Source organism: Sorex fumeus, unplaced genomic scaffold, assembly GCF_029834395.1.
Source record: "Sorex fumeus unplaced genomic scaffold, SorFum_2.1 ptg000002l, whole genome shotgun sequence".
In the NCBI taxonomy this organism is placed as follows: Eukaryota; Metazoa; Chordata; class Mammalia; order Eulipotyphla; family Soricidae; genus Sorex; species Sorex fumeus.
Genome location: NW_026606059.1, coordinates 27,308,978 through 27,336,157, shown reverse-complemented (window position 1 = coordinate 27,336,157; position 27,180 = coordinate 27,308,978). Strand labels below are relative to the sequence as shown.

Here is a 27,180-nt window from a genome sequence, read left to right as displayed (position 1 = left end):
ACTGGGATCCGTGGTGCTGGGAAATGGGCACTGGTGGAGGGATGGGTATTTGATCATTGTATAATTGAAACCCAAACACAAAAATTTGTAAGTCTGCAACTATACCACATGATGTCTCACTAATAAAAATTTTTTAAAAAATTGCTTTGTTCCACACATGAACTCATATGGTAAGTATCTGAGACATTAATTTTTTTTAAAATATGTATTCTGTTTTACACCATTGGTTAACTAGAAAGAAGAGCAGGTGGAAAATGATGACAAATAAGATGATTCTAGTGATGGGAAAGTGCTCTTCCACAGAAACCACCAGGAAGTCAAATGGATCAAACAAGGAATTGATGGGATAGAAGGGACCTGGAAAAAGGAGGAGAAATTTCCAGGATGACTGTTGCACAGAAAGTGAAAGGTAATAAAACTATTTGAAATAAACATGTGGAGAATAATGGGGCCTCCCTATTCTTTCCCTGTAGGGGACATAGGGAATAGAACCTGGAAGGAGTGAAGGTCATGACTGTTAACATGAACTTGTTTTGTACAGACTGAATTTGATATACTTTTGAAACACACCAGTGGAGATACTAAGTAGACAGTTTCAGAAGCCTGGAACTCAAAGGAAAGGATAGACTAGAGAAATCAATTGTGTTTACAGTATTGCAGACTTGGGTATAAGGAACACTGGAGAAGGAAGTCGTCTGACGTCAGAACCAAATCTAAGCTAACAAAGATTATTTAGTTTGTTTTATAACTGCTACACAATGGAATATTGAACTATAAAGAACTCAGAAAAATATTTATAGAAATCAAATATGATAAAGGTAACATCTAGTATTTCTGACTTTTAGAGCAGTTCTCTGTTACAATATCAGATCAGTGGGTTTGCTTAGTCTTTAACATTTGGTATATTTTTCATACTTACCACGGGTAGGGCGTTTGTCTTGCACGCAGTCGACAAGGCTGAACAGGGTTTGATTCCTACGCCCCTCTCAGAGAGCCCAGCAAGCTACCAAGAGTATCTCCCCTCACAGCAAAGCCCGGCAAGCTACTCGTGGCATATTCGATATGCCAAACACAGTAACAACAAGTCTTACAATGGAGACGTTACTGGGCCCGCTCGAGCAAATCGATGAACAACGGGAGGACAGTGCTACAGTGCTACAGTGCTACCATTTACCTATGTATAGGTACATGTGTATTATATATGCACAGGCACATGTAGAATCACATATATGTGCATCAATGTAACAGGAAATAAAATTAATATTTACTTGTATTCAAAAATGATACTTGAAAAGTATGCTAGTCTCCCCACCCATCTGTCACAGAGCTACATACATATTTTACGAAGATGCTGCAGACGAGCCTATAGGAAGAAGAGAGTAAATGTCTTTCTTCCCACTGCTTATTCCTTTCACACACTGGGTTAATTCCATGCTTTGTAGAAATGCACAATTATCTCTGACACACAGATCATACCCAAAGTCTATAAAAGGACAACCTTAGGGTTAATGCAATGAATTCATCCTAAGCAGCATCACCACATTATCTATGTTGAAATTTGTTGCATATACTTACAAAGAGTCCTCGACCATATCTGGGTCTATTGGGGTATACAATGACGGATTTCTGATCTACCTTGTGTAGAAACCAAAGTGGCAGCTTCTTCTCCAAGTTGGTATGAAGTTCCACCTAAAGTGTATTTTAGATTTATGAATGAGAATCATTGATTAGCACTTGAAATTGTTTACTGAATCAAAGTAATCATTAGTCCAACAAACTGAACACTGACTCATATTTGGGCAGAAAATTTATTTAGTCCATTCTCTTAAGGTTTATCACATTCAGAGTGTACTTCAATAGAAAATATGGACGGTTATAAATGTTTTCTTAGCACAGGAGAAAAGGGAATGCTTCAGTGGACGGAGAAAAACAATGGCAAGAAATGAAAGAACAAAACCAACATGTCTAAGAGTTTATGATAAATGTTTCACTCTGTAAAATTATATGAAAATTATGACCATAAAGTTCTTAAATATATTTTTATTTAGAAATATAACATTGGTTTCACGTTTTTATTTTCAAAATAAAAACAATGTTTTTATTTTGAGTTTCTAAGTGTAAAGAGTTGCTTAAAAACAATTCAGGGGGAAATAAAAAAATAGCTTCCTGATGTATTTTAGTCCATGTTCTTCATCCATAAAAAAGGACAGATAACATGGGGGTGTTTGTTGCTTATAGTATTATTATATTTATTTTGTTTGGTACTTGGAGTCCTATGCTCTATCTTATGGATATGGTCAATTGCTATTCTCCCTCCTTCCAATAATTCCCTACAAAACCAAGATAATAACGTTTCAAAAACTACCTCATCTCATCCCATTATTTAGAAGGAAGGGTTTATGATTTCTGCTCACGAACAAAAATAACCTGAAGCAGTTGATTGTCCCTTCTTTTAAAAGCTAAGGCTTTCTTTGCTATTTTTGAACAAAGTCTTCCAACGTCTGGGGTAGTCATCCTACCTCCAGAAAACCATCAGACCTGGGGACCTGCCACGCCTCTTTTTCCATGTCTTCTTCCTCTGTTTCAGCAAATTTTACATTAATTATGTAGAAAACATGAAAATTATGTCACAAGGAATAAATTTCATAAATGTAGTAGTCAGCACTTCAGTTTAATGCACACTGTGAGAAATTGGTATTCCTATGCCCAGAACAGTACAAATAAATTCCTTCCAGAAGTTGGGTGCTGATAGTGCATCTCAGACCTCTGATGATCTTAATTCAGCAGCTAGTACATTGGCTGACATAAAAAAGAAACTTAGAGAATTTACCCATTTTTCTTTTATGTTTTTGTTTTTTGGGCCACATCTGGTGATACTCAGGGGCAACTCCTGGCCCTGTACTCAGAAATGACTCCTGATGGTGCTTGGGGGAGCATCTGAGATGCTTTGTTGCCACAGCTAGGCAAATGTCCTACCCACTATACTATTTCTCTGGACCCCATAATTTCTCCATTTTTCTTCCCAAATTATACAAGGATAATTTGTTTACGACAACCTCAGATAAACCAAAGAATTTGCATGCAAGGTACCCCTGGACCCTTCTCAGTACTATAGTCCCAGAAATCAGTGACTTTTCTTTGTGAATGATTAAGATGCTGCTAATATCAAAAGTCTTTCAATACAAACTCATTACCTGCATAGCAATCCTCTTCAGCAATGCATGTTTCTGGACCTCAGCAATGTCACCAACTGCCAAACCAATCTGCAATTTAACAGCACAGCATTAAATCACTATTGAGTCATATGTCTCACTTTAAAAATGTGCTCATGAACACCCTCTGGCTACAGCAGGGGAGTGAGCACGTGATTTATAGTAATAAAACCCGAACAACACTTTGCTGATATGCAAAATATGCAAATATGCACATATAGAATATGTATAGAATATGCAAATATGCAGACAAGTGCAAGACCTTTGTAATAGTGATGGCCACAATGGCGGGTCTAGTAATCATAGGATGATCATAAAAACTGTAGAAATCTACTTCTTCTGAAATTCACATTCATTAAAAAATACATTTAAGTTTTGGATTGAACAGCAGAAATGCAGCATCATACGGAGTGATGTAGTCAAGCAACATGTGTGCAAACTCCAGGAGTCTAGCATTTAACGTAAACAAGAGTAATCTGACAACATGGAAAAGTTAAAGCACTCAAGATAAGACATTTTTGGGATGAAGGAATTTACTTCTTCTACATGTTTGGCAGGATAATGTATACTTTGATGGTGAGTGAAGCTCTGGGAAATGGACCCAAATGGAATCAGTTTTAAGTTCCTTGTTCTTTCCTTACTGGTACCTGACTATGATTGAGGCAGCATTTTGTATACTATAGCAGAGAGTAAAAGCCTGTGCCTATTCTCAAGGACCTTGAAGCCCAGTGAACTCCATCAGGAAATGGCTCCAGGACACCACTGCATGACCAGAGCAGAACACTTAGTAGATACTCAAAACAGCTTATGGTGAATAAACTATGAGAAGATACATTCCAGCCTGTGAAAACTAACACAGATCCACACAGAATCAGTGAGCAATTTTTTTGACAAGAGAGTGGTTTTTGATTTTTATTTTACAAGATTAGACCTGAGAATTTTCTTGTTTATATCAACAATCATCAAAATCAACTACTACCTGCCACATTTTATAGTTACTGGTAACTCTAATGCTCTAAGTTGGTAACTCAAAACATTGATGCATAATTTACAATTATCAGAACATTTAATGAATGCGTATTATATGTTAAACACAGTTTGCAATGCTGTTTTAACTCAGTTCATACTTTCAGCAACTTAGGAAGCAGGATTTATTTTTCCTTTTCTTTGACTTGTGTATTCAAAATAATAACTGTACAGAAGGGGCATTCAACTCAGGTCAGGGTCGATGCGGGTCAGGAGTTTAAGAAAGTCTGGAAGGGATGATGCTAGATCTAAACATTAAACTTAAAAGATACTAACCCTAGGCTGGCCATGAAAGGGAGTCTCTGTGCATGAGACTGGAAAGAGAGCCCAGAGGACCACCGGACGTGCAGTGTGCCTGCATGCATTCTCTCAGCAGTGGGGAGTTGGGTAAGATCGTGGTCACGAGGTCTTTTGCATTTACCCTGATACTTTTAGTCTGGATTTAAGCCTTGGAAGATTTCGTGGAATATATTTGAATGACTGAGACAGGGATGCAGCTTTTCATTATTAGAAGATCATTGTGGTGATAATTGTTAGGAAGAACAAGACAGAGAAGTCAGATGCATGAGGAAGATTCTTCAGGCTATTGGATACATGAGGAACCATGATGGAAGAAGCCAGTTAGAAGTGTAAGATGAAAAGACCTTCTTATGAGAATGATTTAGGGGAAAATATTGTAAAAATCTAGACTATCTTCCAGTGATCTGAGCAAATGACTGGAAGGAGCTGCTGAAAGGTAGTGGTGAATAAGGGACAGAAGACATTGCCTATATTGGTTTTCTTGTTTGATTTTCCTATGAGATAGCCAGGAAGAGTTGCTCAATGAATATTGAGTACATGGATCTTATGCATGGGATCAGTCTATACTCCTGGCTAATCCAAACTCTCTTCTAGATAACAACTTTCCAAAACCTGGGGCTAGAACAATGGTACAACAGGTAGGGCAGTTGGGGTTCAATCACCAGCAGCACATATGGTCCCCTGATTAGTTACAGGAGCGGTCCCTGAATGTAAAGTCTGGACTAAGTCCTGAGCTTATCCAGGTGTGACTCCAAAACCCAAACAAAAGAAAAAAGAAGGAAGACCAGACCAAAACAAAACAAAGAATAACCTTTTAAAACTTAAGTGAGTCTAAGAATTTTTTATTATTAATGCCATCCTTTACTTTTCTAGATCACTAAAATAAAGCTCAGATTGGCATCAAGTGAATCAAGTAAATAAAATGAACGAAAATAAAAATAAAAATTAAGTATATTATACATATACTCACATATATAAATATGAGAAATGTGTAAATATGCAGTTTCTCCCTCTCAGAGAGCTTGGAAAGCTAGAGTATCCCACCTGCACATCAGAGCCTGGCAAACTACCAGTGACATATTCGATATGCCAAAAACAGTAACAACAATGGGTCTCATTCCCCTGACCCTGAAAGAGACCCCAATATGCCATTGGGCTATGCTAACACCTAACAGGGATGAATAGAGACATTACTGGTGCCCACTCAAGCAAACTGATGAACAATGGGACGACAAGTGATATAAGTGATATAAATATATAGATATGCATATAAATACACATATAAATACACACACATATATATGTGTATATATGTATATTTCAGAAGCACCATATAGCAGTCTTGGGTGCACAGATTCACCAAGGATGTGTATACTTTAAAAACATATGGTCCAGAGAGATAGTGCAGGGGTTAAGGCATTGATCAACTTGTTATGCTGCAGATGACCCCAGTTCTATCTCCAGCATGACTTATGGTCTCCTGAGCAACACCAAGAGTGATCCCTGAGTGAAAAGCCAGGAGTAAGGATGCAGCACAGTCAGGTGTGCCTTTCCCCCATATACTGCCCAATCTGACCCTCCAAAATAATCTCAAAGTATACAAATGTAATCATATCATCATAAGTGAATAAGAAAAAATGTTCTACAATTCCAGTTCAGGGTCTCATGGCCCTGGAGTTGGGATCTACATCTGCATTCACTGGCCAAGATGCTCATGGATAGACCATGTGCTCTTTCATGCTTTTAAAAGGTTGCCAGGCTCTGGCTTAAAGATGCCACAGTTTCCTCTACAGTGAGGCTCTGCTCTACTTGCATATGTGGTCATGAGAAATTGGAGGAAAGACATGAGATCTGAATCCATTAAGTCCATGAAGGTCTTGGCTTGACTTATCAACAAAGCAGCACGCACCATTCATCTTTACTCCTGTCTTCTACTTTGTTTTCTCGTAACATTTATAGCTCCCATGATATTATGCTATGTATTTGTTTAAAACTTAACTTCTAGACTAGCTTGTAATCATGCAAGAATTGAGTATTTCTTTTTTTTGCTCACCACTGTTTCCCAGTGTCTGTATCTATTTCTAGTATTTAGAATATTCTTCATAAGCATTTGCTAAGTGAGTGCACCTTTGCATCCTCTGAACCTCACACTGTGCCATGTACATCGTAGGTGTAATGTTAAATGAATGTATTTCTTAGCAGCGCCGTTTTTCCTTCCATGGAGAATCTATAAGTAATAATTTTAAAGTTTTGAAAAATCAACAAACAGAAAATTCCAGATAAATTACTTACAAGTAAATTCATAAGGACAATTGGGACAAACATTGTAAAGACGATAAGTTGTGTAAAGGAGAGCAGTGGATATACTAATTCATTTCTCAAATATGGCTCTAGGAAGGAGTCACGATAACTGATATCTCCTAGCATCATGCTGAAGGTCTGGAGTATAGAAAGCAGGGGAGAGCTGAATGCATCCTGAGAAAAGAGAGTAAAACACAAATGAAATAAAAAATATATACAATATATAAATGTGTTCTCAAAAGTCAAATAAAATTATGAACTATTTTTGAAAGCCATAGGACTAGGGGACGGGAAGATAGCACACAGGTTCAAAGAGCAACATCACCGGTGCCACCAGAATAGCCCAAGAGGTCACCTGGCAGCAAAGTGCCCAAGTAACTCTACATCCTCTGGCTTCAACATCAAATCAGCTGACTCAGTTCAATATATCACCATGAATCAGTGGACTTTAGGTCTCCCAAGTGCTGATGGGGAACAACCCCCAACATAAGTACATATAGTACGGCTAATTATATGGCAATAATAATACTAATGAATATTTGACAAAATCATCAAAAATATTTTATGCACATATATCAAATCATTATCAAAGTTTGTGAAAAAATAGACATTTATTATTAAGTCTTAATAAATGGCTATTTTCCAGCAATGAACACAATTTAAATGTAACTGTAGCAGATAAAAAATAAATAAATGACTGGGCTGGAGTGAAAGCAGACAGGGTGAGTGCCTTGAATGATGCCAACCTATGTTCAATCCCTGGCAGCACCTGTGATCCCCTGAACCTTGCCAGGGGTGATCCCTTAGTGCAGAGCCAGAGGTAAGGTCTGAGCACCACCAGGTATGGCCCAGAAAAGAAAGAAAAAAGTATTTAAGCATTGCTATATTATTAATTTTCTAGGTCATTTAGATTTGCATATAAATATATATTTCCAATATTCAAAGCAACAAAATCATCTACCAATGTTAACAGTCTCACCTGTAAATTCAGCAGCACATAAAAGCTGAGCCCAAAAGCCAAAAGAAGGAAGACAAATACGACTGTAGACCTCAACAAAGTTCTCATAATTACTTCCAACATAACAATGAAAATTCCACAATTTTCGAACCTAGGAGAGTTTTAAAAATGAAAATATTTATTCACCCTTCTTATCAAGTTGACTTTCATTCAGTATCTACACTTGTAAGATACTAGGTACTCAGTTTCACAGATGAGATCTTGGGGGTTTTCAGAAAGCAAATTATTTTCAAAAGGAAATTTAAGAATAGTCAATTCTGGGGCTGGAGAGATAGCACAGCGGGTAGGGCGTTTGCCTTGCACACGGCCAACCCAGGTTTGATTCCCAGCATCCCATATGGTCCCCTGAGCACCACCAGGAATAACTCCTGAGTGCAGAGCGAGGAGTAACCCCTGTGCATCACCAGGTGTGACCCCAAAAAAGCAAAAAAAATAGTCAATTCTTATCTCTATAGTTCATATTTCCATAGTCTTATTTCAAAGTTCATCAAATTGCTTTGTTGCTTTTTCCTTTGTGTCAATGTTTATCTTTAATTGCTTTGCCCCATGACTCTTAGTTCAAATTAGGAGAGAAAATGAGTTTCCTCACATTAACAATAATATGCCCTAATGCTTGGTAAAGGAATTGGGGAAAGAGGATATATGATGCGCCCCATGGAAACAGATTGAATGAAATAGTGCCCCCCAAAGGCTCTTTGCTGAGGGTATATGGATATAATTTACATTCATCATTTTTTATTTATTTATTATAACATAGGAGCACTGCTATTTATTCAGCCATTGACTAAACTGATTGAATTTGGCATGAACTCCACTACATTCATCATTCCTACAGCCCCCTGAGGCTTCCATTTTTTTTTCTCCCCCAACAACCTACATTGGAAAATGTTTGGATGTCTATTGTGCTTTATCTGGCTACAAAATGGTACATTTCCTTTGGTAAAACCACCTGTTAAAGGGCAGCCATAATCTTTTTAATGCTGCAACTTCGAAGTTAGAACAAGTTACCAGATGAGTTCAGTAACTAAGTTAGCAGACGAGTTCAGTAACTAAGGTCACTGATCTTGATGAAACCAAAATAGTGGCAGAGTTTGGACTCTCATTAAGCCTACCAACTTGCAGGCTTCGGCTCTTTCCTCCTTTCTATTTCGCTCCAAGGCACCAGACTCAACCCAACAGATTGCTCCAAGCACAACACTCCACAACCGGGTTGGAAAAGCAAGGTCCTTGGAGTTAAAAAAAACTTTGAAATGCCAATATCTTGACTTACTAAATGAAATCTGGGCAAGTTGCTCATGGAAAGAACTCATCCTCTGCTTTTCAAGTCTTCTAGCATAACACTGTATTGTTTTATTATAGAGATTATGTAAAATAAAATACTTTTCTCAATTTTAGTAACAGTGAGTGGTAAAGGATCTTAGCCTCCCTTTCTTCATGTAGATTTGGAATATCTGGATTTATTTTTTTCTCTTATATTGCTATACTTTCCTATACTTATCACTTCATTTGATTGTTCTGAAGTATCACTAAATAATATTAGGCAGAACAAGAATACTTAACACTTTTATTCCCGTTTACTGCCCACCTTTAATCTACAATTTTCTGGACCAGTAGTTTTAGACCGAGGTGATTTTACTACCCAGAGAATTCTTGGAAAATACATGGAAAAGTTTTTCACCAGATCTGGCAAGGAACGGTAGAAGTCAAGGATCTTGCTAAAATTTTGTAATACACAGTAGAGCCCCCAACAAGATGAACCTTTAATAAATTAAGAATTTCATTTAAAATCTTTAATAGTGACAAAATTGAGAAATCCTGCTCTGAATTTTAAGCACTTTTCTTTGATGGAAATATATATATTCACTAGGCCTGAGAGATGGTTTTGAGGATATGATCTGATGATATGATGGTTTTTGAGGATGTGATTTGCAATATACTGGAGGGCCTACTTAGATCCTGGGCACCAAAAGTTCCCGTGAGCACTGCTCTGAGCAGCACCTAGGCACACAGTTGGGAGTAGAGTTAGGAACAGTCCCTAGGCACTGTTGGGTGTGGCTCCCAATCCCCACACCCTCCCCCACTGCCTTGCTACTGCCTTGCCTTGCCACACAAATACACACACACACATACATCTTCACAGCATAAAACAATTGGAAAAGTTATAGGCAATGATAAATCTGTGGTACTTATAAAAGTTCTTACTTAGATATTAAAATGTACAAATGACACAGAAATCAGTGAAGCTGCTTTTACCTCTGAAGATATAACAAGAAGTTCATCCAATATAAGAATATAGCAATTGCTCCACTTTGCCATTGCACATAAGCTTGTATTCCAATAAACAAGGGAGACACAAAAATAATGCTCGTTGTGTAGATAACCCACTCAAGTGCATTGTTAACATCCGAAAAGTAATTTGCTTTCTAGGATGGGAAAGAATAAAGAATTACTCTATGTAGAATCTAAGACATGTCATTTTATGGATGATTATATGCATATAACCGGTGGCTTTATTTTTATTCTGATGAAGAAAAGTTGGGGGTACAGAGCCATTTCCTGTCATCTTGTCTGAACTCAGAGCAAGAATATGGATGGGTGTTTGCAATTGCTCCACCTCTTCCCTTGACCTGGCACACTGGAAGTTTAATGAAGGAAAATCCACTATATTTCTAATCTTATAACTGTAGAATAAATTTAATATTAAAGAATGTCCTGAGAAAACAACACGAGTGTGTAAGAATAAACAAACGGATAAAGAAACTATGGCACAATGGAATACTATGAAGCTATTAGGAAAAATGATGTCATAAAATTTGTCTATAAATGGATGGAGATGGAGAGTATCATGCTGAGTGAAATGAGTCAGAAGGAGAGGTACAGATATAACATTCATTTCTGGTCACTGTCACTGTCCTCCCATTGTTCATCGATTTGCTCGAGTGGGCCCAGTAACGTCTCCATTGTGACAATTGTTACTGTGTTTGGCATATCGAATACGACACGGTTAGCTTGCCAGGCTTTGCCATGAGGGCGAGATCCTCTCGGTAGCTTGCTGGGCTCTCCAAGAGGGGCGGAGGAATCAAACTCGGGTTGGCCTGGTTGGCCGCTTGCAAGGCAAACGTCCAACCCACTGTGCTATCGCTGCAGCCCTCATTTGTGGTAATAATATATATAAAGACCAATATCCATGGCCAGGGAAAATAGGGACTAAGAGAACTGGTCAATGGTTGGAATCAACCACAATTCTAGGTGGGGCCGAGGCTAGGTAAAATAGAGAAGATAACAGTATGACAAGGAATGATCATGCTGGACAAGATCGGAGGGTTATAAGTAGGTAAAGGTGTATTCTTGATAAACTTTTAGTATCAAAATTGCAAACCACAATGCCCATAAAGAAAGAGAGATAGTGACAGAGACAGACACAGAGACAAAGACAGATACAAAGATAGAGACAGAGACAGAAGAAAAGTGCTTGCCATAGAGGCCGGCAGACAGGGGTGGAGGGTGGCGGGTAATGGGAGGGAACCTGGGGACACTGGTCCTAGGAAATGTACACTGGTGGGGGTATGGGTTTTGGAATACTGTATGACTGGAATCCAATCATGAACAGCTTTTTAAGGTCTATCTCACAGTTATTCAATTAAAACGTTAAAATTAATTAATTAATTAATTAAAAAATGTCCTGAAATTTGAAAAATGAGCTATGGTTGATCTCTGAACAATGGTGTATGATTCCCACTTTCCTCAAAATAAAAATAAATCTTTATCAAAGCTAGGTTTTAATTCCCATAGAGTTTAACTATTATTGAACTGAAATGACATAAACTATACATAAATACATACATGCACATTGTATGATATTTGTAGATGTAGATAGATAACAATGCCAGAGAAATGAAAATGTTAAGTAAATCATAAAGTGCATTTACATTACACTATATTTATCAACATTAATTTTTAATTGTCTATGTTAAAATCTGTGTATAAGTTCAAATTACACATCTATAATCCTTACTCTGCAAAAATCAACTGTAATTCCTTTTGCTCATAAAAGGACTTTTGAGTTTGAACTCTCTAGATACAAATTAAATAAAACTGCTTCTAAAAGGACTTGTGATCTGTGTTGAATTATCATAATTATCTCATTTTTTATTTAAAAACTCCATAGTTTAGACATCAGCTGTCCTGTAGACTATCTAAATATCAATAAAAATGTAGAAACTACCTTATGCAGAAAATAGAGTTCTGTATTCTAGAGTTCAATTTGAATTCTAAAATTCCCATCTCAGGTAAATGAAAAATAATGATCGGAGGGATAAAATAATCACTCAGAGTATAATGGGATAATACAGTCCTTCAGAATTGAGACAATCAATTGTAAGAACATAGACATGTATATTTACAGATTTTTTTAATAAAAGTACTTTGATACATAAAGTACTAATATCTATTATATTACAAAAGCAAAATAGTTTTTACCGATACTTTTTAAAGTATTAAGTAAAAAAGTGCTATACAAAGTTTCCAAATTTTAATATAACTTGAGATTTTACCCAAGAATGTAAATCACTACTGTTAAAAAGAAAAATCAGAGAAAAATTAGTTTGAAATGGAATCCTGCTCAAGAAAGCTCTTCATAAGCACTTACATTCTAATATTGTGCAATTAAAATTTAGCTATTATGTTAGCAAAAAATATATGAGAAAACCAAGAAAATACATTCATAACTTCATTTCTTTCCAGACAAACCTGAATGGACTTAAAAAACTGAAACGTTTCTCCTCTAAATATGAAACATTAACACCATCCAGTGGTGTTACCGATAGGAACTCTATCTAACATTATGAGATTTCTACATACTAAGAAACTGATGCTCAGTATTTCTAATCTATGTTTTTGCCAATCTATGTCATTTTAATCTTACATTTTAATAATAGTTAAGGAATTTATCATTTACCTATGAAAATATTTTTAACTTTATAGATTTTTTAAAAAGCATAATCAGTACCTGTTGGAAAATTTGGACCACTTCCTTGCAAAATCCAAATATACTCGATAGAAAAACTAAAATCATACAAATTTTTATAAGATATGAATCCTGCAATTAAAAAGTATAAGACAGAGTTATGAAAATTATTAAAATAACACTTCAGCTTCTTTTCATTTACACCATTGTTTCATTTTGCCTCATTTCTATGTACTAGCCATATTTGCTTTAAAAACATAACTGTGATGCTAACATAATTATTCTACATACTAATTTCATAGGTTATTAAGAATTTCAAAACTTACAAACTATTTAACGGTATTTTAATCTGTAAACCTATGCAAATATTTTACTATAGCAAAATACATATAACATTTAATTTACCATTTTAAAAGTTTCATGTGTACATTTGCATTTTAAATTTCTGAATCTGTGGCACTAAGTAATTACATATGTAATTACAAACATCACAAAAATCTAGACCAGGTGTGGGGAACTTATTTCTCTACCAAGTGCATCTGGATTTTTTTATTGTTGTGGGTCATACAATATAAGCAGACAGGCCATGAGGGTCAGCTTCAGAAACATACATGTCATGTACCAGCAGAAGACTATATATTTCCTTTGGGTTGTGTAAGGCTGCAAGCCAGTTTTTCCCCATACCTGATCAAGAATTCTGTCACTTTTTCATAACCTTAAATGGAGGACCTTCAAGGAGTAAAGGATCACTGTCCTCCTATTACTAGCTTTGCCAATAGCCCTAATCTTAAGAAAGTTGTGCTTTATACTTACACATTCAAGCTATCTTGTACATATCACATCCTTATAAAATAGCTATGGTCTTATTTATTAACATCTTTTTTCTAATTTATTTTCATTCCACAAAGGGTTTTAGGAGATATTCCTATCATATATGCATTTTATAGATTATAGTAAAATTTTGGTATTTCAGATTAATCATGAGACCAGTATTTCTAAGGAAAAACAGTACACATTTTTATAATTCCTATTTAAAGAATATGAAAACAAATTTGAAATACCTTGGTGTCTAATATTTCTGAATGATCACTAGTTTCATTGATGATTCCAGTAGAGTTGAAAGCCATACCTGGCTTTATGTTGACAACAAGAAAGGTCATAGGTAAAAGACCAAGACAATAAAATCCTAGGTTCATAATATGGGCTCTAAATCCATAAGCCAACCTACAAAAAGTACGAAAACCATAACTACCTACAAAAAGTACGAAACCATAACCTTAAACAAAGTATTTACTTAGGGTATCTGTGGAAAAAAATTATAATTCTTTGCAGAATTCTACTTGGTAAACTAATTAAATTTTAGAACCACATTCAAATTATTGATCTTTTTCATTTTCAGAAAAGGAATCTCAACTTCCAGGAAAATCATGACCGAAAATTTCTTAACAGTTCATATAAGGCTGAGACTTTAACTCCCATGTTCTCATTTCAAATTCAGTGCTTCCTAAGCACCTATCATTTCATTTTCAATTAACCTGCAGGGCCCAAGAGTGCTTCTCATGACTCATATAATGAGCCACATCTACCAAACATTTCAATTAATCTCCATCACAGCACTAGAAATTTTTCCAAGCCCTATACTGAGCTGATTTCACTGAGGCACCCCACATGTGAAATATTTTAAAAGTTGATCATTATTTAAAATTTATATATTTGCCTTCATCATATATAATTTGATTCCATCATATTTCATTTTATCATATCATTTTATAAATACAAACAAAATAATAAAATTTGAAACATTGAAATATTATTAGAGTAATTATTTAGAAGATTTCAATTGAGGCATAATTAAAAAAGAAATACTATTTCACATCTACCATTTCATAAGTAAATATTCTTTGCACACTGGATGGTTGAGTAGCTCTATGCGGTTGTTCTGTACCATTACCTAAAAAAATAAGGAAAAATGATGAAAATACAGTAATTTAAATGTTGTTGAGAATAACCTAAGATTTTGATTTTGTAACAATTTTGGTTATTGTGTGAGAAAAATTTTAAAATATCAAGAAATACATAAAGAAAAGTGAGAGGACATAGAATTACTCACACATATATTTATGTATTATACACATATATTGGTTTTAGAATCACACCCACTGTGCTCAGGGATTGGTCAAGATTCTGTACTCAAGGGACATTTCTGGCAGAGTTTGTTTGGGATCAAATAGGGTCAGCTGTGTGCAAGGCAAGAACCTTACTCATTCTACTATCTCTCCAACCCAAGGGGGATATATATATGTATATATGCATATATGTATATATACATATATTCACACATATAAATATACACACATAGATGTATAAGAGGTATATATATACATAAGAGGTAATATATATATACATAAGAGGTAATACGTATATATATATACATATACATATGTACAATACAAGTTAGAAAGCTATTATCTACAGGTGCAAGTATTTTATTCACTTTGCTTCTTTTTTGGCACTTATCGAGTTCTTGTCTTGTACAAAGGTATATGTGGAAAGAAAATTAAAGACAGACACACAAGAACTACAATCTCTCTCTCTCTCTCTCTCTCTCTCTCTCTCTCTCTCTCTCTCATTTCTCTCTTGCTGGGGTTAGTGTCCTGGTGGCACCCAGGACCTTTGGGCCCAATCATTTAAAGTGCTGGCTGAGAATCATTGGAAGTAGCTCTTGGGTCAACTGAGCATTGGAAGGATCAGCCTCCCTCCCATACCACATGACCACCCCCCCCCACATGCACCTTCTCCAAAATAAACAAAAGTAAAAACCTACATTCCTGCGCACAAAAAAATTCTCCAAAGTATAACTGTAATGTAATTACTTTTAAGATGCTTGGTTATTGAATGTGAGCTATAAAAACAACTACAAAACATTACATACTACAGAGTTAAAATGCTTTGTATTGAGCAAACATGAAAATTAGCTGCTGCTGCCCATCTAAAATCTACATGGTGAGGCACCAACGGCCCAGGCCCAGAGACACAGCAGCAGCAAGTCCCAGAGGGCATCACAGCACTGGAGATTTTTCTGAGCCTTATATCAAGTTGATTTCACCAAGGCAACTTAGATGGAGCAGGTGCAGTCTCCCCAGCTACTCCAGATGAAATCCCAGCGACCATGAGCTTACACAAGCAAGGCCTAGGTATGTGGATTCCAGAACTAAGCCTCCAAACCATGGCGGCAATGGTGCCAGGCATTCCCAACTCAGCTTCCTGTCCATTTTTGAAGCCAGATGTCATGCCCACAGCCTGCCTCTGGGCACCATCTTGGTGCACCAACAGCCTGGGGCCTAGAAACTCCATTTGAATCCCAAAATGGATTAGCTCCCTACAGAGATATCTCTGAAAAGCAACCATTTACAACCTTAGAACTTCAGAAGTGTGCAGCCGCACAACCTCTCAGGATATGTAAAATGAGCAATGGAAAATAAATGATCTAGCGTCTGCCCCTGGAAGGAAGGCTTAAATCATGGTGGGAAAATTTGAGCAAAATATAATGCCCCAAAGTAGAGAGAGAGAGTATCTGAGAAATTGTCATAGAGACAGAGTGAGGGTGGAGGGATAATGGGGACATTGGTGGTAGAAAATTTGCACTGGTGGAGGGATGGGTGTTCGATCATTTTATAGCTGAATCTCAAACATGAAAACTTTGTAACTATCTCACCATGGTGGTTCAATAAAAATAAAATAAAATCTACATGGAGGGAACCAGAGTGATAGTACTGTGCGTGGGTGCTAGGTTTGCATGTAACCAACATGATTTCAGTCCCCAACAGTGCATACCCCTCCCCCCGAGTCTTCCTAAGAGATATTCCTGAGAATAGAGGCAGGATAAAGCCCTGAGCTCTGCAGGGTGTACCCATCAATCTATTAAATACTTAATGTAAAATCCACATAGTTGTACCCTTCCCACTATAAGTATTTATCAAGTCTTCTTGATTTACTTTAAATTACGGTCAGTACAAAAATTGCCCCTATATAGGGAAATGAATTCTCTACTGTGGATGGCCCAGACTAGTGTTGTCTAATAGAACTTTCTGTAATAAAGAAAATGTCCTTTATCTGCTATTCATTATGGGAGACAAGAGGTAAGTGGGCAACTGAGCATTTGAATTATGGCAATTGAAGTGAAGAAGCAAGTTCTAAAACTTCATTCAATTTTAAGTAGATCTAGAACCTTGACCACAATTTACAAATCCTCAAGTATGTTTTTTTTTTGTTTTATGCACACACAAAAATTTTAATTTATTAACTTTATAAGCCTATGTGCTGTTCTCACATGGCAACACTTTATTGAAACTAGTAGTTTCTGTTCTTTCAGATACATATTCATGGTATTTTTCTTGCAGTTATTTAAATTTGAGAACTAGATCATTTGCATTAGTGTTTGGTGCTTTATCTGTTAAAACATGAATGCACTGTTTTTTCCCTTGTTTGATTTTTGGGCCACACCTTGTGTTGGCTCAGGGCTTCCTCCTGGCTCGGTGCCCATGAATCATTCCCAACAGGGCTTGGGTGACCATATGTGGATATAACCAGGTTTGGTCACATGCAAGGCAACTGCCCTACCCACAGTACTATTACTCTAGTCCCTCTGAATGCACTCATTGGAATAAGAACTGATTTGGAGCAAGTCTGGGGTGAAGTTTGGGCACATACTGTTCATGCAAAGATGTTTTCACATTGAGTTTAATGTTCAGAAGGATTTAGTAACTTCTGAAAGGTCATGATTTACTATGTGGCCTAGTGGTTGACTGAAGTCAGAAACAATAAATTTTCACCTATTGAATTTCCTGTGACTAATAATACAGGAAACTCTTGAATAGGTATGTTTCTATGTAGGTGGATGCAGGTTGGGTAGCCAGTACTGAAGTTTAGCATTGTTGGACATTGTTTATTGGAGTCGACTTTGAGGCAGACTTAACATAACTACTCCAACTAAAGTGAACAAGAGTGTGGACCTTATAACAGGATCCTCCCCTCTCCTCCCCACCCTCCCCTTCCTTCCTGTCCCCTCTCTACTCCTCTCTTTCACCCTGTGGTGATCATAAACCATGTCTGCCTTGAGTCTTTGTGCTTGGAGGAGTGGGGAGGGGTACTCCTTGCGGTCACTGGGGGACCATGTAGTGTTGAAATCAAACTGAGCATGAAACATATGTACTCCATTCTTTTGAGCTATATCCCGGGTCTCTAGATAGCTTTCTTTTTAAAAAAATTAAGTTTGACATTGATGGAAGGAAGGTGACATTAGTGGTAGGATTGGTGTTGGAACATTGTATGCCTGAAACAGCTCTATTCTGAATCTCTAAAAACAAAGAAAAATACAGTTTTGAAGAATAATTATTTAAATAAAGCACTGAATTTATGAATCAAAAAATAAAGTTATAAAACATATAAAATTATCTTCAGATATTTTCTGAAACTATTTCTAAAACTCATGGAGAAACTACAAAAATAGCGAAGACCCTGGACTTACATTGAGGGTTGTAAGAGGTTCATATGTAACATTCTGTAGAGATGACTCTTTTTTGGTGAATTCTAATGGACACTGAAGATAAGTAAAATTATACTCGATCTGTAGAAGATATAATTTTTAAAACTTAGGAATAAAGATCCCAAGGATAGTTCTTGACAAATCAAGTAAATAAGAGACAATATTGCTGAAAATTAAGTGACTCAAATAAAACTGAAACTTTTCATGTAGAGAAAATAAAATTAAACTGCTATATATGTACTTAAATAAATATCTCAGAAGATTATTATTTGATTGCTCTATAAAGTCATGGAAAAATATAAATTCTTGAAATATCACTTAGCTTCCTTAGAAAATAAAAAACCAATAAGCAACTCTTAATAATGTTATCAGAAAAAAATTATCACATGAACTCAGAGAATCTAAAGAGTCTCTCCTCAACATTTAATACAGTTATGTATTAAATCCTCAACATTTAATACAGTTATGTATTAAATGTATAAAGATAATAACCACTATCTTTGGGAATTACAGAAAATTAGCTTCAAATTATTATAACAAAATGAGCTTACATAGTAGTCTCGGCAGGACTTGTCCTCTGTGGACGGCATCATACATAAATCTAAAAGTACCTTTGAAAGAGAAAAATGCTGATATTTGGTAGGTGGGACTAGAAATGTTGAAAAACCTCACAACCAGTAGCTTTATTCAGTTAGAGACTGCCATTGGTAGTTTCTGCTCTAGAAGCAGATTGTTTGAATTAAAAGAAAATTTATTTAATATATTTTCCTACAATGCACAAACAAACTAATAGAATTTTTTAAGTAGACCATGTTAAATACATAGCTACGAAAAACTAAAAACTTTATTTTAAATATAGGAATGAGTATCATTCATCCATTTCTATATTTATATCTATGAATATATTATTGATATATTGTGATTATCACAGTAATATTCACATTTATCCTATGTAAAATCCCAGAAGGGATTTTATTTTGAGAGCTTACTTTCATGCATTCTGGGAGGTATTCTACCAATTCCACAACGGGGCATCTGTTGCTTGGAGAAAGATGACTAAAGACCTCTAGACACTGTTCCCACCTGCAAAATAATAATAACAACAATAACAACAACAATCAGTTTTAATCCCTTTGTACTGAACAACAACAAAACTACTAGTTGAAACTTGGGATCATATCTTTAGGGGAATGAAGTTAGTTTCAATGGTACCAATATGTGAATGGTGAATCAATTCATTAATTTGGCCCTTATTCAAGAACAGAAATTAGAAATGTAGGCAAATTCCAGAATGACTTTGTTTTTAAGTTGATAAAAAGTTTTATTTATTTTTATTTAAAATTTTATTTTCTTTTAAAAAAAACTGTGATTTATAAAGTTGTTGATAGTTGAGTTTTAGAAACATAATATTTCAACACAAATCCCATTGCCAGTGTCAACTTCCCTCGACCAATGTTCCCATACTGTCTCCTTACCCCCATCCCTAACCCCATGCCCGCCTGTCAACGTGGCAGGCACATTACAAAGTTCCAGTGGTTGCAGCTTAAATCTCATGTGTTCCATGTTGTTTTTTGAGTTTGTGTTTCAGGTGCATGGCTCTACCAGTCACCCACATCACTAGTGTAACTGAAGCACTGATGCCTGTTCATTCACTATTTCCCATTCTTTTCTCCCCTCTTTATTTCCTTCCATTGCTTTCTCTAAATTACTTGATATGTTTTGAACATGAGATTCTTTTCAATCTCTGTTTCCACTACTTAGAGTTATGTCGCCCTTGTACATATCTGTTATTTTATCAAGCAGTTTATATATGCCCCAAAGTGGGAAAACTACATCCATATTCATCAGTAAAACTCTTTAAAGAATTAAAAAAGACAATCTGTGTTCAGAGATCATTCCTAGTCAGTATTTGAGGGGACCATAAGCAGTGCTGAGAATTGAAGCAGGGTAGGCTGCGTGCAAGGAAAGTGGCTTAATAGCTGTACTAATCTCTAGTCCTAATAAAGGATTGTTTGACTTAAAAGAAAAATTTTAATTTTAACACACACAAGAAACAAAAACAAAGGTCACAACCTGGGTCAGGTAGATAATACCAGAGTTCAGGTGTTAGAGGTAGCCAACCCCAAGTTTATTTTGGGCCATCACATATTGTCCCTTGAGTACTGCCAAATGTGATCCCTGAGCACAGAGCACTGTGCATCCACTGTGTGTGACCTAACCCCAACCTCCTATACCCCCCCTGCAAAAAAAAACCAGCCACAACCACAATATGACATGTGTTAAGTAAGATGGATTTCTTTAGCTAGTTCTAGTAACAATGTGGAAATTTATGGAGAATATTATTGCCAGTATTTAGTTGAGGAGTTATGTTTGTAGGAGAGTTCTGGGCAAATTCAGGGAGGATGGGTCAACATTTGGTTGACAATGATCTTAAAACTAGATACTACAAATGGATGAACCCAGAGAGCTTCGCACAAGTGCTACAAAAGTATCCTATGTTTAAAAGTTTTATGGAATCATTCTATGTCTGTCCCTCTCTTTCTGACTCATTTCACTTAACATGATACTATCCAGTCATACCATGTTCAAGTTCCCATCCCTCCACCAGCGTCCATTCTCCATGACCAATTTTCCCAGTATCCCTCCTGCACTCCAACCCCTTCTCACCCTCTGCCTCCGTGGCAGGCACATTCCCTCTTACTCTCTCTCTCTCTTTCCTTTTGGATATTATAGTTTGCAATACAGGTACTAAGCAGCCATCATGTTTGGTCCATAGTCTACTTTCAGTATTCATCTACCATCCTGTGTGAGCCCTTAAACCATTATTTACTTAGTGGTCCCTTCTCTATTATCCCAGCCGTCTTTTCCCCCAGCACATGAAACTGGCTTTCAAGCTACCTGACCCTTATCTCTACTGTCCTTAGGTGTTAGTCTCCTTTTATGTTATCTCATGGTGATTTATTAAAGTAAAGTTTTTTTAAAGTCTTATGGAAGCAGCTGATATTTAAAATGTTGATTTTCAGGTGAAATTTATTCATTTTCTTCTTCCGTTTCCTACAGTTGTCTGTATTACTTGATGCCAACAGACATTAGATGATGATTGACATGAGAACAGCATACCTTTTGCTTCTGATGGTCGTAAGAACCACATCCTTTCTCTTATTGTGAATTGCAACATGCAAAAAGGAGGCCTGCTGCTTGTTCAAGATAATGTCAGCCCCATAATTCAGGAGAAGCAGAACAGCTTTGGCATGGCCTGCCCTGGCAGCAAAGTGAAGTGCAGTGTTCTTTTAGGGAAAAAGAGCATGGAAAATATAATGACAATGGTTCATTAGCATTGGGCATTTTATGGAATTGTTTCATTGTTGAACTTCTCAAAAGAAATTATTAACACAACATCATTAATATACACACAAAATTTAAAACTAGTACTTTTTTTAGCAATTAGAAGACAAAAGACAAGATTTCAGTTTTCAGTTGTAAGGATATTCCAATGAATACAGAAGAAAATACATATGGGACATGTGCCATCCAATAGAGCAATAGTTACAGATTTGGAGTTTTCATATCTTCCTTTTAATAAAAGATGATTATGAGGTTAACAACCATCTAAATTTTAGTGACAAGGATATTCGTAAAACAATGCTATCACTTCTCTCTCGATAATTTTATTAATGGCCGCACATTTCAATCTATTCTCCTCAAAAGGGAAGACCATCAGAAAAGAATTAAGGAGTTTTTCCTATCAAATATAGTTACATTTTATGAAAACTTTATATTTTTCACAGTTCACCAGGGACTAGTGAAAACTTCATCATCATCTCACATGAGCTATGGACCCTGGTGAGCTCTGCAACACTGGAGAATTCTCTTTAACACACACCACCGGTAATGTCATCTCACTTCTGTTCCCCATGACTTTTTCTCCACTTTTAGGGTCTGCATTTTAATAACCCAGTAAAAGACTAGTCATGGGGCAAGGGAGGTAAAAGAATAGCTAAGAAGGCATTCTTGCAATTTTTTGCCAATTTCTTCTATGCTGAGACAGGCAAGGTGTGAAAAACAAGGCACATACCCCTTCTTCATCCAGCCTATCTGTGCACTTCAAATTAGTGTCAAGAATGACCTTCATGGTCTGAGTGTAGCCACCCAAGGATGCATGATGCAAAGCTGTCCAGCCATTGTGGTCGCTAATAAAGGGATAAGAAAAGAAGTTCACATTCATTTCACACAAAATGTGGGACAAGAGGGCACTTGCTTACTCATTTGAAAGGGGATTGGGTCACAAGATGACAAATGTACATCTGAGTCTAGCATCTCAATATTTATTACATTTAACAAACGAGCAAATTTCAAACCTGATAATCCTTGGTGCTATAAGTAAAGTAAAAGTAAAGGCCCTCCCGTTGATCGTCGATTTGCTCGAGCGGGCCCAGTAACGTCTCCATTGGAGACTTTGTTGTTACTGTGTCTGGCATATCGAATACTCTCGGTAGCTTGCCGGGCTCTCCGAGAGGGGCGGAGGAATCGAACTCGGGTCGGCCATGTTGGCCGCTTGTAAGGCGAACGCCCTACCCGCTGTGCTATCGCTCGGCCTTGGTGCTATGATTCCCATAATTCAGCAGATTAACATAGAAAAGTCTATAAACAGATTACAAGATCTTGGGACAGGTGGAACTACAACACACGTGTGTGTCAGACCTTTTTAATGTAAACATCACTATTTTGTTGGGGGCGGTACTTTGACAAACAGGTTTTGAACATTGTCTAACGAATTCTCACTACCATCCTACGGGAAAGGAAACTTAGCTTAGCAGACCATTTTCTTTACCAGTCACAAAACTTTCATTTCATATGACTCTTTTATTTTTTTGCCTCCCAAGTAGTGCCCTTGGTACCAGCAGGGCACTCCCATCTAGACTTGGCCTATGTTTACAGGCCAGACAGTTCATTGGTTGGGTCTATGAGGGGCTATTCAGACTCAGGGTGCTGGGTGTGGGAAGCCTGGGATCCATATGACGGAAATCATATATATATCATATAGCACATAGAGCTATCTCTCCAGCCATAATCATGTCATCTCCTAATGTTGCTTACATATTTTCATTTGGTTTTGTTCATGAAATTTAACTATAAAAAATTCAGTATTTTCTGTACAGCCTGTGAAGCCTAAAGGAATCTTTTTATGCTCATTTTACAACAGATTAAAATGAGAAGTATTCTTTGAACCTGTATAGTGTATGTGTGCATAGAGTTTTGAAACTGCATAAGCAGGTAGTAATACATAATACAATACATTTTGAGTTGAAAATAAATAAATAAATAAATTTTGAGTTGCATTGCATTAAAAGATTCAAGAGCTACCTGGCATGAGGCCATTTATTTTATTTTGTGACCTGGAAGTATCTTAAATTCGATAAACCTCTATATTTTCATTCATCAGTTGAGAGTAGTACTGACTACCTTTAAATGTTGAGGCATCACATTACATTTTACAAACTATTAGAATGGATAAAAGGATATAGGGTGGCAGACATTTAGATATCAAGATTTAATGGAAAATAAAAACAGGCTGAGTGGCTAATTTAAAAGAACATAAAATTATTTGAATCATGTCCTCACCTGAGAAATAAGGCACCTTTTTTCAGAAGAAGTTGAACTACTTTATCATGCCCATTCTTTGCAGCGAGGTGAAGCGGAGTCATTCCATGAAGGTCACCTTCATTCAAAAGCCTGGTATCACTAATGTCTTGCAGGAGCCTCTGACAGGTATTGATACGCCCATAACTTAAAATAAAATAGATTTCTTATTTCAAACTAAATATGAAATAGAAAAAGGACTTTCTCATATGTTGCTTAAACTAAACCTTACCTGGCTGCGAAATGTAGGGGTGATTTCCTATCTTTGCTTTTGGAATTAATGGACACATTATAGCAAAGTAGATTGTTTACAGAGAAAGGTATACCCTGTCTACAAGCATAATGCAGAGGAGTACAGCCTTCGAAGTCTTCATCCATTACCAGCTCCTTAATATGTTGCATCTAGGGGAGAAAAATAACATTCAACTATGGTTCTGCTAGCATAGATTTAGAATGTTCTTCAAAATATTCTGTAGGATAGTATTTTTCCACAAGATTTAAAATCTATTGAAACGCAAATAATCTAAAGGTTATAAGAGTAAAATAATTTTGTATGATGGCATAGTCTGTTTCCTTATAATGCACATTGCAATATTAGAAGGGCTGAGAAATCTTGCAAGCAGAAGAGCAATTTTAACTCCTTTATTAATATATTTTATAATGTATTTGATAGATGTCTTTTAAAAATGTATCTGATCACAGACCACACTTTTAGCCTTCCCTTCTTTTTCTTTTCCAAATAGCAACTAAGTTAAATGCTGATGTGTATTTTTTAATGAATGAAACGCTGATGAATTTTGTTAAAGACTTGGACTCACTTTATGTTTTATATGTGTATCAAACTAATGAATGATTGGAAAATAGTTCATCCAACCAATATAGAAATCTATCCTTATTTTTTAAATACTTAAATAACCATGCATTTTATTCTTCATGAAGGATTCTAATAATAGTGAAATATATTATAAAATATACAATGTATATTCAATAGTAATCAACAAATCTAAATTAGTAGAGAATATTTTAAAATTTTTAAAAGATATTGAGTAATATTTTCTTGATTGATGAATTACTCTTTTCTGTTGATATACAAATTATAATGATTAAGTTGTGAAGAAAAGATGACATATGGTAGTATGAAATATGAAAATGTTTGTTAATTAAAAAACTCAACCAAATACAATTTATTACTATTATGGTTATAACCATTAAAAGAACAGAAAAATCATAACTACAATGCTAGAAGTATTAAAATAAGGCATCTTTATTTTAAATAGTATTTAAGTTCCAGATTCAGTCTCTATAATAGTAAAAATGACAATAAACAAAATCACTTCACTTCTTTGAAGGCAACTCAATTTGCCTGGCAAGCTACCCGTGACGTATTCAATATGCCAAACACAGTAACAAGTCTCACAATGTTACTGGGCCCGCTTGAGCAAATCGATGAGCAACAGGAAGACAGTGACAGTGACAGCGATCCATTAATTACCTGCATAAACTCAGGTTGCAAGTTTTGTAATCCATGAGATTGCTGTACAATCAAATGCAAAAAGTTCCGTCCAAAATTATCTTTTATGTCTACTTGAGCACCTGAAAAACAAAGCAAAAAATAAATATAACTTCTATTCATTATTAAAACATGGCCCATAGCAGATTTTATTTTTAAATTACTTATTAACCTACTGTGGTTGATTTATGAGATTGTATATAATTTGAGGGTACATTTTTATACCTCCTCAAATGTGTACCCCCTACAACGCTCACCACCCAATAATTAAAATCCAATTTAACATAGTCTGAGGAACCCTTTCTAGTAGGATGGATTTTCAATTTAAAATATTTTTTAATTTAAATGTTAATTTGTCAATGTTCAACTTAAAAGAAACTTCATTTATGTAAGAAAACTAAAAATATAAAAAAATAATTTATCTTATAATATGTGAGTGTATAAAGGTGTGGGTCCAGAATTTGTGTTTTATTACATAATATGTAAAATCTTACCTTTTAAAGCATAATGTGAAAATAAGTGTATACTATTGAGTAAGAAAGAAGAGAACAGCATCGCTGTCCTCTTTGCTATAATTATACCTGCTTTGCATCTCAAGTGGAGATAATGAGAAAAATTACATCTCTTCAGATTGATTCACTGGGAGACTATTAGATGAAATGGTCAGAATCATACCTGGGATATTACAGTTGTTTTATAAATGTTACCTACTATCGTTTGGCAATTACCTAGGTATTGCTCCCTTACTGGAAAAAGTATTCTAGATATGGGAAATTTTCTATTTATCTTTGTACACACAGCACCTAGTTCAATGCTTGCTATGTAATAAGTAGTAAGTGTTTTATCAACCAAACTGAGTAGCTGTTTAAAAGGTTATCTTGGCCCTTCTTAGTACCTTTGGATAGTAGCAAATTGACAACATTCCAAGATGCAGAAGTAGTTGCTAACAGAAGTGGAGAACGTCCTTCAAAATCAATGGCATTTATATCTGCTCCCTAAAATAAAATAAGTCATTCAATATAGAGTTTACAGTCAAATCATTTGACATTGTGATATGTAAATAATGTGGAATCCCTGGGGTAAAATGTCCAAAAAATATATAGCTCTCAAATGTAACTATGAAATGATTTGAAATTTTGCTATAATTTCACATAACTTCAGGAGTCAAAGCATTCTTTGATAATTTCAACAGCACCAAGTTATCTTCACCACCTATGGAAGTAGCTCAAAGAGCACGTGAGGCCATGTATTTTATTCCCAGCTCTCATTGTCCCCCAAGCACTGTTAGGGGTATCTCTGATAATCCCCAAACACCTCTGAGTGTGACTCTGGTGGACCCAAACAACCCTGGGCCCGCAAAGTGCACCATCACCAGTCTTAAACACTGATCCATCCAGGCCAGACAGTAGGCCGGTAATCTCCAGAGCAATCTCAGGCTCTCTGAACACTGCTTAAGAGGCCACCACACAACGCATTATTCTCATGTTACTTTTTAAGTTGACATCTAACAATAAATTTGCTATTTTCTATATGGGCTGGAGTGATAGGTTAGCAGGTTGGACATTTGCCTTGCATGCAACCGACCTTGGTTCGATTCCTCCATCCCTCTCAGAGAGCCCGGCAAGCTACAGAGAGAATCCCACCTGCATAGCAGAGCCTGGC

The 27,180-nt window shown here is 36.0% G+C and overlaps 1 protein-coding gene across 1 annotated transcript in view; it reads right to left on the bottom strand.

The window, feature by feature from the left end:
• TRPA1 (transient receptor potential cation channel subfamily A member 1) overlaps positions 1–27,180 on the bottom strand; it is a 51,362-nt gene that overhangs the window by 1,944 nt on the left and 22,238 nt on the right. The window contains exons 9-25 of the mRNA XM_056111223.1: positions 26,414–26,513; positions 25,501–25,601; positions 24,241–24,410; positions 23,991–24,155; positions 22,444–22,558; positions 21,489–21,655; positions 19,358–19,451; positions 18,920–18,979; positions 18,351–18,449; positions 14,704–14,774; positions 13,885–14,047; positions 12,866–12,955; positions 10,111–10,280; positions 7,819–7,948; positions 6,831–7,013; positions 3,195–3,263; positions 1,576–1,689 (exon numbers count right to left, since the gene is read on the bottom strand). Of these exons, the coding sequence (XP_055967198.1) occupies positions 1,576–1,689; positions 3,195–3,263; positions 6,831–7,013; positions 7,819–7,948; positions 10,111–10,280; positions 12,866–12,955; positions 13,885–14,047; positions 14,704–14,774; positions 18,351–18,449; positions 18,920–18,979; positions 19,358–19,451; positions 21,489–21,655; positions 22,444–22,558; positions 23,991–24,155; positions 24,241–24,410; positions 25,501–25,601; positions 26,414–26,513 (2,061 nt within the window). The remainder of the gene's footprint in view (positions 1–1,575; positions 1,690–3,194; positions 3,264–6,830; positions 7,014–7,818; positions 7,949–10,110; positions 10,281–12,865; positions 12,956–13,884; positions 14,048–14,703; positions 14,775–18,350; positions 18,450–18,919; positions 18,980–19,357; positions 19,452–21,488; positions 21,656–22,443; positions 22,559–23,990; positions 24,156–24,240; positions 24,411–25,500; positions 25,602–26,413; positions 26,514–27,180) is intronic.